Source organism: Camelus bactrianus, chromosome 20 (genome assembly GCF_048773025.1).
Source record: "Camelus bactrianus isolate YW-2024 breed Bactrian camel chromosome 20, ASM4877302v1, whole genome shotgun sequence".
Taxonomy (NCBI): Eukaryota; Metazoa; Chordata; class Mammalia; order Artiodactyla; family Camelidae; genus Camelus; species Camelus bactrianus.
Window position 1 is genome coordinate 17,090,277 of NC_133558.1, and position 13,616 is coordinate 17,103,892.

Sequence of the window (13,616 nt, forward strand, 5' to 3'; positions counted from 1 at the left end):
TAGGCAGCCAAAGGGATGGAGGTGGGCATGAGATGACATTCCTGGAGCCATTCTCACTAAGCATGAGGTTATGGGCATGAGCCCAGCCTCCCTCACCCAGGACCTGCAGCCTGCCCCTGAACGGATGACCCTGAACCGACTGTCATCCAGAACTGAGGCGCCTGCAGTTGGTTATACCTGTACCTTGTGTCATATCTAAGGAAGATCTGACAGCTTCAAATGCACTAAGATGGGCTTTTCTCCCTGTGCATCTGAAGGCACATGTACACTTAATTTTAAATATGAGGCTTGTTATCTGTGGAATAGTCAAGGGTGATCAAAAGAGCACCATCAAGGTCACTGCTTTTCCACCAAGAATTTAAGTCTTCCACCAGCATGTTCTGATTCTAAAAACAGGCTAGGATGGCATGTTCCTGCTCTAAATTATTTTTGATGACAGATCGAGAGAACAAACTAGTGGTCACCAGTGGGGAGAGAGGTGGGAGGAGGGGCAAGATTGGGGAAGGGGATTAAGAGGAACAGACTGCTGGGTATAAAATAAGTAAGATACAAAGATGTAATGTACAGTGCAGGGACTATAGCCAATATTTTATAATAACATGGAGTCTAATCTATAAAAATATTGAATCACTATGTTGCACACGTGAAACTAAAGTAATTTTGTAAGTCAGCTAGACTTCAATGGAAGGAAGGAAAGGAGAGAAAAGAAAGAAAATATCTGTGATGAGAAATGCCACGAAATGATTATAGCAGTTTATACCTGACTTCTAGCTTCAAATGATCAGTCTCTCTTACCTTTGATTTTTACAGCAGAGTGAGCTTTTTTGTACCCATTTTCATTCTAGTGCCCAAACTGCACCCAGAGAACCGCTTCGGTTTGGGGACGCCAGAAAAGAATGCCAAAGCAGAGCTCAAAGTGGAGGCGGGCCCCCGGTCTCGGAGCTTTTCCAGCAGACCCGCCAGCCCGAAGCCCCTCGTGCAGTCCCCCAAACCCAGCCTGCCGGTGCGGCCCACCATCCCGCAGAAACCAAGAACCGCCTCACGGCCTGGTAAGGGTTTTGCTGGTCAGGGCTGTCGTGACACTGTGACTGGGGGGCACACAAAATAGCTTCCTAATGGGAAGAGTGGGGAGAAAGGAGGCCAAAAAATACTTCTAAAAGTTAAAAAAAAAAAAAAAAAAAGACTACTCAAAAGCAGGCGGTGGGGGAAGGTATATCTCAGTGGTAGAGTACGTGCTTAGCGTACACAAGGTCCTGGGTTCAATCCCCAGTACCTCCGTTAAAATAAATACATAAATAAACCTAATGACCTAACTCCTAACTACCCCCCAGCCCCAAAAAAGCAGGCTGGCATTTTTGTCCGCTGGCATGTCTCTAGTCTGAAGTAAGGAAACAGCTCTGATCAAGTCAATCCAGTTTGTAGAGTATTTTGGCTCCCCAGTTGCTAATGCTGAAAACTAGCTGGATTCCCAACGTTCTGTGGCAAGAAGCTTTTCTTTCAGTTGATTTGCTAAATGTGTTCATTGAGGTCTTAGTACTTAGTGTACTGAGAATTATGTTAACAGGCTCATGTTTTTATAGAGCTGGAGGATTCAGCAGGTATTTGCAAGTACACCCTCTCCCCTCCTCTCCGCAGTTGGGAGAGATTGTCACGGCAAGGAGTGCTACTTTCACAGTGTCTTGTCACATCCCTGCTTCTACAGTCACATGCGGGAGACCTGAAGTGTAAGGCTAAAGAGGACCTGGCTGGAGGTTGCCTTCTGCATACACACCCATTCCAAATTGAGAATTAGCCTGCTGGTAACAGAGCAGATAAAGGAGTGTAATTCAGTTAATCCTTCCAATTAGAGTGAAACAGGACAGGCTTTAGAATGAAAAGACTAGAGTTCTAGTCCTTGCTATCTGGCCATCTTTCTAGCTTAGCAGGTCATTTAATCTCTTCATTTGCACAGTGATACCCACGGTCCTTTCTGGTTCTAAAAGTCCAGGACTGTAAGTCATTCTTACCGATCTCAGTGTGTGTGTGTTAGGTACACACACTTACACCCCGCACACACAAATATATATTGTGTACGTATCGTGACCACGTTACTGGATGTGACAACAGGTAAAGGCAGTAGGTTGTAACTACTATTGCATATTTTAAGAAAAGCAAACAGCCTTTTGAGGCCAAAGGAGCACGGAGTTCACACGCAGTCTAGTTTTCAAATATCAACTCATGGAAATTCTGTCTGCAAGACAGATTCACAACTGCAGATTTTAACTTTTTGTTTTCACTCTTTTTCTCTCTATTGTTACTCCACTGAGCTGTGAAACTAGTTTTTGGCCAGAAAAATTCTATGATGCTTTTTAGAAATGTATTAGTCATTTGTATTTAGAGGTTAACCCAGCTGATGCTTTAGCAATCCAGTTTGTGGAACAGCTTGATTCATGTCTTTGTGTCTCCACAGAGGACATCCCAGACTCGCCATCAAGCCCGGGGTCCCCTAAAGTAGCTCTTCTTCCGCCTGTCCTGAAAAAAGTTCCCTCGGACAAGGAGAAAGATGGCCAGAGTAGCCCGCAGCCCAGCCCCAGGACATTTTCCCGGGAAGGTAAGAAATGTTTTCTCTGGGTTAGCTCTCCTCTCCCCAGGGAGAGTCATTTCAAGAGAAAGGAATTAATCCTGGGCTCCACTTATATCTTAGCATCTGTAAGTCAGCATCCCTTGGATTAAATTTTGGAACCAGAGCAGTTCTTCACTAAGAAACTGGATTCAACATTGTTGGTGACACTGGGTCTTAAAGAAGGACCACATACAAGGAATGAAAAGCACAACAAATACTCCACCCAAAGGCCTTTGTGATACGAATCTCTAGATGCTCCTGAACTGACTCCCAGTGGGTTAGGAGTGCCTCACACATTGTTTTGTGGCTCATTTGGTGCTACCTGTAGGTTTCTAGGTCCCATTATTTCTAGGAGGAGCTTTGGCTGGTTGTCAGTTACCATAGTTTTGGTTCAGGAGTGGCTCATGAAAAGAGACCTTGTGTCTCATTAGTTTGCTTGGCCGTGAGGTCAGACGTTCCTTATTCTCAGAAGTATCACCTGCGTGGATGATCGCAGGGCATCATCACACTGATTCATCCCTTCCAATTTCCTGGGCTGGGAACAGAGCAAGATAATCCCGGGACTTGAATGCCATCTCCCAGAATGAGATCAAATGTTATTATCAGTGGAGGTGAGGCGTCTTTGGGGTGAATTTAGCACCCCACTATTTCTTCCACCCACTTCTCCCCTTCTGTCCAATGCACAATTGCCTTTGGGGTTCTGTCCTTCATAAAGTGTAATGTACCTGCTATCTCTAAGCCCCACCTATAAAGAAATTCTAGAGCCATCATCACCCCTGTCCAGATAGCCCTCAGTATGGTTTGGTTTGGTTTTAGATTTGTTTGATGCTTTAGAATTCTTTGATCTCATGCTGACATCTTCCTACCTTGGTCTGTTTTCTGTGATTAACGGCGTTCTTGGGTTGAAGTTAATAGAGAGTGTTTCTGAGTACTGTCTTTGTTAATTGGGAATCAAATGAAAAATAACACAGCCTGCTTTCTCATTTCCATTCTGCAAATTTGTTTGATGAGTCCAAGCTTCACTCACCTATTGGCTGTAAAGAAAAGAAGGTAGGGTTTTGACCAAAGCTGATAAGCCACTTTTGTCAAACAGAAATGAAAGCCATGAAAGATGGCTGACACCTGTCGTCATTTCCCATGGGTTTAATGGGTAAATATAGGGTTTGTATTACAGTCACAGCCTTTGGAGTTCTTGGTGTAGAAAGAAACTGGTGGTGCCAGGTGAGAATGACTTGAGCTAGCAGGTGTCCCTGACAGCCCTGCTCATACCGCACAGTTCCTCCCCCATTCTCCCCTCTTTCTGCAATTGCTGACTGTGTCTTTATGTATAAGGAAGCTTTAAAAATGCCTGAAAGAATTTTGTTGGAGAGAAATGGGGAAGAGTGGAGGGTTGGTAGCAGTCAGTAGGAATGCTCTTCTTGTCCGAAGTGGTTTGACTGTGGAAGGATTAAAAAGAAAAGGGCAGTTGGTTGAACACAAAATAATTGCTTCACATTTCTGAAAAGTGCTGTTTTCTAAGACGCCTGCCTATATGATTAAAACAAGGCCCAGAGAAACCCCCCAGCCTCGTGAGGAGGAGTACGTCCCAGGGAGCCTCTAGAGTTAAGTAAGTGGGTGAGATACCAGATGCTGCTGGCATGTCTTATGCTGCTTTGAAAACGGCAGGTGTTCTTTTCCCAGGAAGTTAGGAGTGAGTGAGTTGCTTCTCAGACATTTCAGAGCTTCAGGGGAAGATGTTTGATTCCCTTCCTCCCTCCCGCTAATAGCAAATACTATGGATGGTTCATGACCCCCCAGTCTTCCCAGCTAGAGACTGTTGAGCTGTGGAAACCATAGCTTTCCTCTCTGGGATCCAGGATAAGTCAATCACAGGGATCATTCTGATGGTATCACTTGATATTGAAATTGGACTGAAAATATACGTGAGGTCTGAGAACAGTGTGTCAATGTCTGTGCTGGTAACATTTTGACTTCAGTTTATCTTTCAGCTTGTCCACTAAGCTGGCCCAGGAATGAGAGCTACTTGTGAGCCTTTTTTCTTTAGAAAATGGTCCTGATGTGCTCATTCCTCTTTTCTTGTACATTATTCATGCTGGTTACTTCATTTCCTTGTTCTGTGCCTCCCTGTGGACTAGCGTGCCCAACTAATTTCTGAAACAGGTAAATTACTGTGATTCTTCCGGATTATTCCATAGTGAATGTGGTTTTCGTTAATCCATCTTGGAGTCAAAATGGTAATGCTGGGGCCTTTCTGTTAGTATCTTTTGGGGGCAGACTCAGAGCTCACCTCATTTTGCACGACATGTCCATAATGTTGGCTGTTGAATTCTGTAGATAATGGTGTATCTGTTCAGGACCAACGCTGTAGGTTCCTTGAATCTTACATGGGGTGGGTAAGCTGCTATTGAATTTTTAATATTAACATTTTTTACTAGTAATGTCAACACATTGATGTATTTGCTACTCTAAAGGGTAAAATGAATCCCTTTTCCTCAGTAGTGCAAAGAGGAGATTATTACAAAAGGCATTCAGATCATGACAGTGGCAAGCCTTCCAGTAGAGGGAAAAGATCTTCAAAACTGTCCTCCACCATTGCAGAAGAGGAAGTGAATGCAATTGGGCACAGGAAGTCACAGCCAACAAATGGTTAGAGCCTTCGATTATCATCCCTCACTGTCCCACAGCTTCTGAACTGGCACTAACAAAAACAAACTTTAATTGAGTCACTTCCATCCTGGGACTGGGGCAGGGATTATTCATACAACTGATTTATTTTTTTCTCAGTGACAACAGGATGGTCCTTCCCTTGGGGGCAAAACATATTGACCTAAAAATCTAAAATTAGAAATTCTTAGGAGGATCAAGTTACTTTGGAGTTTGGTGACTTATCCTTGCAAATTTTTGTGATCGTGGAGGTTTGTATTTGTATTTGGGGTCATGTCTTATACTCTTCCTTTATCTCTTTACTCTTCTATTAGAGAGAAACTGGGATGGGATCAGAAATTCTTAAAGGAACACAGTTTATAGCTTTAGAGAATATTGGCCTAAGCCCTAAGCCCTTACCTTACACTCTTTCAGGGAAGAATCAGTAAAAAGCCAGTGACTCAGGGCAGACTGTGGGTCCTGTGCCTGATCTTTCAGTGGACATTTTATGACACTCTAGTAAGAAAACAAAAGTACCAATCAACTTTTCAACCTCAAGAAACAATTTATACTATTTTACAGCAGTTGCTCAATGACGTTTGTCTTCCATTTGACACTATAGTAAGTTCAGGTGAGGACAGTCCCAGGAGACAGTTCTCTCTGAATCAGCAGTGCTTGTTCTAAAACTTCCCAGTGGAGATGAGAGCTGATTTGAGATCTAATGACAAAGTATTACACCATCCCTCTGGTTAATAACTGTAAGTGATTTTTCAAGTCAGATTTATAAAGGAAATTCTAGTATCACAAAAGAAAAAGAATATAAAATGAAATTTCCTTAAGGGACTTCCTCCTGTAAAATTTTATCAGAAGTTAACACATGAGTGTACAACAGTGTCCATGGCCCCCGAGTCCAGCCATAACTTCACATCCTTCACCACCTCCTGGGAGAACACCCCAGAAGGCCAGGCAATGGAAGTGACCTTATAATAGGGATAATTTCCCTTTATTGCAAAAGGGTAAACCATTCTCAAATTTTAGCAGTTTATTGTTGATGGAAAACCTCTTATGACCCACCTTATGGCTTAACAGCCCAATGACTTATGATTTCTCAAGGGAGAACTGTTGTCTTTGAGGACTTTCCTTGACAGATATGAAAACACAACTAAGAAATCATTTACGAGCTTCTCACCAGCAAGAACGTTTGGAATTAGCCATCTTGGCCAGTAACACGGGGTGAGCCATAGACTCCAACTTGCCTGGCAGTCTGGAGCACGCTAGGTAGATGACAGGGTGGAGCCTATGGCGTAGAGCAAAGTCTATAGATCAGATAGGGCTAGAACATTCCGTGAGGGCCAGGTAGCACCTGCCTTAGACAAAACCAACAGACTTGGTCCTTCACTTTTCAAGTATTTCCTGTGTGGTAAATGTGTTCATGGACACATGGTTGTAATAACGCTTTGCAAGAGAGTTTTCTCTGATATTTTCAGGCAAATCTGTTATCTTCAAGTCATAGAAAAATTATATAAAGGAACACCTAAGATATTTTTTTCTGAAGAGAGGCAGAATTATTTTTTAGAGTATATTAAGTCAGAAGCTCTGTCTCTCTCGATAAGAACACCCAAGGTTCCACAGATGTTTCTAGATTTAGAAGTTTATATTTCAACTATTGTATCAGTCAATATAAATAACTGTGTTGATTTATATCACTTGATGATTAACAAAGCTCCCTTGATGCAGTGTAACAGCCCTTCTCCAAGATGCCACTAAAAGCATTTTATACCACACACAGATGGAGAGACCACACAGATCATCCAGGAAGGTATGAGAGTAAAAATAAGATTAATACAGAGATAAGCCAAATCCTAGAAAGGCAAGAAATTCTGTGTCTCGCTCAGATTCTTTCATGACCTCTTCAACTAAAAATTCTCATGATGATGGGCTGCATCCAATTTTGATGGAATTAACGGGGACCATCTTGTATTTGCTTTTATGCTGTGATTTTTTGAAATATTGACAGGAACCCCAAAAGTGATTTTTACAGGAGCTTCAATTAAAGTAATTTTATGTATAATATTTTGCTCTTGTTTTGTTAGTGCCGAGTCACAGCACTTGTCTTCACCTTTGAGAACTGCGTAGCAGTCTGCTTTCTGAATAGTTCCTGGTTAACAAGTAGCACTTAGCAGAACAATTCTATTAAACCGTGGTGTGTACTTAAAATGTTTTCAGAGCAGCTTTGTTTATGCTAAAACAGCTCTCTTATTTTCCTAAATCAAGTATCTGTGAAACAAACAAAGGCGCTTGTTCTCAAAGCATGCTGCATAATTTTAATTGTGTCGCTATTTTAATATTGACTTGATAGGTAAAATGCTTATTTTCTTTTTCTGGACATATTTGTAACTGCATCTTTTGAATTTCGTATCATTTCCTATGTTTATAAGCTGTGATGTTTTCATTAGAGTATTTGAAGGAAATAGTTGATTTTGTCTCTGTATGCATTGTAATGTATCCACTTTGTACCGGCCATCTTAGTCTGAGATTCCTTTTCATATATCACTTGCTTCTTCCATAATCCAACCTCTAGCCAACAAATATTTGGCTGTGGCTTATACTCTGTAAGCCAGTGCTCTGTTCCCCACCCCCACCTCCTTTTTTTTTTTAACCAGATCTGGGTTCTCCTACCACTCTGTGAATTCTTCAAAAGAAATTTAATGGTTGGTTGGCACTTCTGGCTCTTGCCAGAAAGTATTAAAAAAAAAATCAGGGCCAACTACTGAATATTATTTTAAGGTCATAATGTTTTTCTTGAAATATGGATGTCAGTGGAGCTGAAAATGGAGAAAAGCTGAAATTTTCATATGAATTTCTAATTCTAAATTTATATGCACATTTCAGAAGCCTTACATTTGCATATATATGCAAAATCAGATCAAGAATGACGGTGTTCACATGTGTGCCTCTTTCTGCCAGTTATCCACACTGTTGACAGGATGTGAATATACATGGAGTGTTTGTGTTGAATAACAGCCTGTTTACTTGAAGTATCTTTTATAATTTTCGTGATACTTGGAGTGGTAATAAATACACGTATAGAGGCACTCCATTTTAATGTATGAATTTTTGCATTTAAGCAATCTGATTTTTTTAAAGCACTATATAAAGTCAAGCATTAAGTCAGGCTGCTTAAAAAGAAGGTTCATCTGAGTAAGTCTGAATTTTAAAGATATTCTGAGACAATTTCTGGAGTTTTAAGTTTCAAGCAGACACAATTTTATTTAGACTATCTGTTAGTGGGAACTTGACAAAACCCCCTTCATAATTGTAATCAGCATCCTAATTATATGCAATCGAATAGTTGCTGCCTAAGGGCTGGAAAGCAAACTTGACAAAGAACATTCCTGTTTATACTCATGATCTAGAATAATATTCAGTGCTTTGGCTTCCAAATTCAACAGATTCAGTGGTGTGACTTGACTTCCTTGCCCTCGCCATGCCTCAAATTTTCCTTTCCAAGACTGGTGCCTAGCTGTAATCCTAAGGAAATCGTCAACCTGGTACTAGTCTCATTATCACATTCACAAATTGGTAGAGTTGAATCAGGAGACTCGACTATTTTTAGACTGAATTTTAAAATGTCACCACCATGGTGAACTGCTTTGACAGTCCTCCAGAAAAAGCATGTCATTAATCCTCTCCGTGACAATGTCAGACAAATGAAAATTTTTGCTTTTAGGACTGGTACCAGGTCGGTCTATATCACCGACTTAGCAAACATTAACAACAGGCAGGTTTCAGTCTTCTCCCCTGCCCTCTGCCCACCCACAGCCTGGAGGACTCAGAAGTTAGTGTCACTTAGATGGAGACTGTAGGAAAGTGTACCTTTTGCAGGATGATTCCTGTGTTGGTTCTGTGAATTCCAGTTAGCCCTGGTCCAGAGTGATCTCAGTTTTTATCTGTGACAGACATTCTTGATTACATCAATTTCTTCATTTTTAGAGAGTACTGATGTCATATCCTGTAACATCAATCGGGCCTGGGATTTTGAGGAAACTGAAATATTGGGAAGGATGAAAAGCTTTTTATTCTAAGAATTAATACATTTGCTCTGAAGACAAATAAGTCATGTATCACCATATTTATTTCTTCCTTTGAACTTACAGTGTTGGAAATTTTTGAGTCACTTGTTACAGAGGAAAAACTTATTTTGGTTTTAAAATGGAATGTATAAAATTTTCTAGCAGATTTCACTAGTAATGCTCCACTTTGGGTTAGATCATTGCAATTTCAAGATGAAAATATGATAAACCTTCTCTACTAACTCCTGTTCATAGTATACACAGAAGTTAAGAACTTAAGTACTTTGTGTATTACTATCAAATTGGTTTTGTGATAAAGGGCAAACTATTTATAGAAAATTATTTACTTTTTCCCCCCAAATTGGCCTGTTAACAACTTTCAAAGGACCAAATACATTTAATTTTTTTACCCAATTCAAGCTAAAAACTAAAAATCAACTATAATATTTATTCATTGCTTTTTTCCCTCCAAGAATGTGCTCAAAACTGTTGGGTAAAAAGTAAAAAATTACTTACTTGTATGATGAGATTGAAAGGTTTATCCGCAGAATTTTGGGTAGTTTCAATTTGGTGTAATTAACTAAAAATTTAATTTTTTATCGCCTTGAGCAGAATCTGGCCCTGAGAACAAGATTGGCAAGAGAAGGATTTTATTATGTTTGCATTTTGACTATTAGGTTTCATGAGCTTTCACTTCCTGAAATTCTCTTTAGTGGATTAAACATTCAAGTATCCCGTTCCTGGCAAGTTTTTTTTGTTTTCTGGTTTTTTTTAAAGCAGAAAGCTAAAATCAAAATGATTAGAGGTATCAGATGCATCCTCTTGCTTTTTCCAGGACTAGGTTCCTGGCTAGATCATTTAAACTTCTGGGTGGCAAGGTAGCTGGACCCTTCTTTAAAGCCACACAAAGTGGGTGGGTTTGGTATTTTTAGCTTAAGTAGTGTCTCTACCATAGACTTGATTAGTGACATTTAATAACCCTTAACAGCCATGCTGGAGTGTGGCATCTGAACCTTTCCCTGGGTACAGTAGCAGTGAAGCTATGCTCTAGCTGGAAAGAACATGGGCTTTGGAGAGAGAGGTTTTGTAAAACTTGGAATCAGGATTTAAACCAAACCTATCTGGTAGCCGTGAAGAGTAGCAGTGGTAACACCGAGTGCCCGACAGCACACACCACAGAGGCTCAGTGCTGGTCACTGTTCTCTCATCAGAGCTTTGTAGAGACTCAGTAGAGCCTCCATAGTTTGTGACCAGAACAGGCAACAAAAATGGTAATTCTTTTACCTGGAGACTGGTTCCTACAGGACTGAATACGTCATTGGCAGTATTAATTCATTTCCGTGAGACTTTTTTCCTTTCCTAGGGAGTGAGACTGAGGTTCTCTGAGACACAGAAAGGGGCCCATCCTTATGTCCTATCCCCAGAACAGGGATGGCCACCCCTAAATGTTGTGCAGAAGACATCAGATGGAACCCCTGGCCAGCAGTGCCTCCTTGGGCTCTGTTTCCTGTGCTCTGTGCTGCACCAGGGTGCAGCTGTGACCAAGGAGGTCACCTGGGGCAGAGTGGCTACCCAGTGCTTCTCCTTCCTGGCATCTCCCTTTCCTCCCACCCCACCCCCATCCTCACCCTCAAATCCTCAACCACGTCTATGAGAGGCTCAACCTCTCATAGACTGGGGTTTTTTCTGTTTTCCTGTTTTGTGTGTTTTGTTGGTTTAATTTCTGTCTAGAGTCTTGAAATGTCACTAGAAAGTCACTTCTGAGAAAGTCCACCCCGAACCCTCCCCCTCTTCAGGGCCCCTACATCTTACCCCATTCCTGGTCAGGCTGCTGGCATCTCCTTTTTCATGGATGATGATGACTTCCTTTCCTTTCTGTTCCAGTGTCGAGGAGAAGCTGGGGCCAGCAGGCCCAGGAGTGTCCAGAACACAAGCAGTGGTCCTCCAGTAAAGATGGCCATCAAGGCAGCAAGTCTAGCGACTCTGGGGAAGAAACAGAGAAGGAGTTTATTTTTGTGTAAAGGGACCCGTGCTGCAGACATCTTGCTGCACGCAGTGCTTTTGTCAGCCAGCAGAGGGCAACACCGCTTCCTACTCTCTAAGTGTTCTTCTCTGGGTGCTTTGTTTTCTTTTTCCTTCTTCCTTTGCTTTTTTTTCCCCAAACCCAAAACAGATCCATTTCTTGGTAATCAAAAGTACTTGTGTTTGATCTGCTCCCAACCCTTGGCATTTGATTTCTCTCCATTCCTTCATATGCCTTCAACGAATGCCAGCAATCATCCCACGGGCCCTACTTGAATTTCTCTGAGGCAGCTACAGTTTGCCCTGGAAGGTAACTGGATACACACTCACAAGTAACACCATCCCGCTGACCGGAGGGTACCACTTCATGTACCTGTGTCAAAGCTGCACTTGATAAAGCAATTTATTCTTGCTGTATGCAATTGCACATTGTAATTATATTAACAGAGCACACTAATAAGTAACTTGTATAAATTATATATATTAGATCTTGGGTATGGTTTTTACCTTCTCCCATGGGGAACTTCTTCCTTCCTGATGTGGAATTGTACATTTAAACTTGGTCGGTGACCTTTGTAACACCATCAACAAGCGAGTGAAGGACAGTGAGAGGCCCACTCCTGCTTCTACCATGTGCCCAGGTTAATGTATATAGTTGATGGGAATGAGGTTTTATGAATATTCGTGGTTTTTGAAGGCCTTTAATTTCTGTCTGCATATTAGCTTTTAACGTGTGATTAAGAGAATACTTTGACACCTGTAAAAAATTCAAAATACTAGTTTTTAAGACATTTCACAAATATTCACTTACATTACAGGCTGAAGGTATTTTATTCATATGTATATTTATACCAATAAAATGATTTTACAAGTGGAATTTTGACTTTCTATAGTGACTTATTTTAAAGTTAGGATTGGCTTGTGGTGGTGAACCTTTTTTCCGAAATCCAGAATAAAATCGTAGTTCCCAGATAATCAAAAACCTATTACCTTCCAAGTAAATGCAACTTGCTAATTCCATTGCCTGCTCTCACCTTTGGGGAAAAGATAAAATCATCAAAAGGTTGTATTATGAGTGTCTAGAGAGCCCACTCAGACCAGATGCGGGGGGCCTGATGATGGAGTCAGGGCCAGAGTCTCTCAGACTCCCAAGACTCTGAGATGAGCTGAACTACTGCTCGGAGGGGTCTGGGAATCTTCCCATAATACTAAATTACACATCGTGACTTTCCTATTTGTGCCACATGCAAGCCCTAAACTGAGAATGAGGCTCTCAGTAATTTAGACTCCCCATCTCAGGTATACTGACCAGGGGCCAAAAAAATCCAGGAATCACTTTTTTGATTTGAGGATGTATCCATTGTGTGGCCAGATTGGGCAGGCTGACAATTCTATTTTGTTTTTTCTTAGCTTAGCATTGGTTGGCCTGGGTCTACTTAGCACATTGGCCACCAACTTGGCAGGCATGTGTCAGGTGTTGGAAAGTCACATTGCAATTAAAAATGGCTGCTGAGGGGGGAGGGTAGAGCTGGTACAGGATATGTTTAGCATGCTCGAGGTCCTGGGTTTAATCCCCAGTACCTCCATTAAAAAAAATTAAATACATAAACTATGAATAGAGACAGAGAATACTATAAAAAGGAAATAGAAACTATAAAGGGGAGCCAATTAAAAACAGAAAACTCAATGGCTGAGATAAGACCTGAGCTACTAAGGCTGTCAAAAGCAGACTACATAATGCAGACAAATAAATAATTTAGAAGACAGTGTAACAGAACTCAACCAGTCAGAACAGCAGACAGAAAAGCAAGTAAAAACCAATGAAAACAATATAAAGTGTGCCAAGAAAAGAGGTAAAATTGTCATTATATGTGGATGACATGATACTATATATAGAAAACCCTAAGCTCTACACAAAAACTACTAGAGCTGATAAAAGAATTCGGCAAGGTAGCAGGACACAAGATTAACATACAGAAATCAGTGGCATTTCTTTACACTAACAATAAAATATCAGAAAAGTAAAGAAACAATCCCTTTTAAAATTGTATCCAAAAAAAAAAAAAAATACTTAGGAATAAACCTGACCACAGAGGTGAAAGACTTATACATGGAGAACTAAAAAACATTGATTAAGGAAATTAAAGACGACTTAAAGAAATGGAAAGAAATACTATGCTCTTAGATTGGAAGAATCAATATTGTTAAAATGGTCATACTGCCCAAGGCAATCTACAGATTTAATGCGATCTCTATCAAATTACCCATGACATTTT

The 13,616-nt window shown here is 40.9% G+C and overlaps 1 protein-coding gene and 1 long non-coding RNA gene across 8 annotated transcripts in view; one reads left to right on the forward strand and one right to left on the reverse strand.

The window, feature by feature from the left end:
* Window positions 1–11,269, reverse strand: part of LOC123614051 (uncharacterized) — a 34,723-nt gene extending 23,454 nt beyond the window's left edge. For all 3 annotated transcript variants that reach the window (XR_012501000.1, XR_012501001.1, XR_012500999.1), the window contains exons 1-4: window positions 11,131–11,269; window positions 9,835–9,939; window positions 9,122–9,292; window positions 5,666–5,761 (exon numbers count right to left, since the gene is read on the reverse strand). This is a non-coding gene — a long non-coding RNA (uncharacterized LOC123614051). The remainder of the gene's footprint in view (window positions 1–5,665; window positions 5,762–9,121; window positions 9,293–9,834; window positions 9,940–11,130) is intronic.
* The window catches only part of CARMIL1 (capping protein regulator and myosin 1 linker 1), a 280,855-nt gene extending 268,638 nt beyond the window's left edge, over window positions 1–12,217 (forward strand). For 3 of the 5 annotated variants that reach the window (XM_010974227.3, XM_010974230.3, XM_045509552.2), the window contains 4 exons: window positions 846–1,049; window positions 2,450–2,590; window positions 5,099–5,248; window positions 11,203–12,217. In XM_010974227.3, coding sequence (XP_010972529.2) covers window positions 846–1,049; window positions 2,450–2,590; window positions 5,099–5,248; window positions 11,203–11,339 — 632 coding nt within the window. In that variant the 3' untranslated portion in view covers window positions 11,340–12,217. The remainder of the gene's footprint in view (window positions 1–845; window positions 1,050–2,449; window positions 2,591–5,098; window positions 5,249–11,202) is intronic. The other 2 variants (XM_010974228.3, XM_010974229.2) reach the window with 2 other exon arrangements.
* Window positions 12,218–13,616: the final 1,399 nt, after the last annotated feature.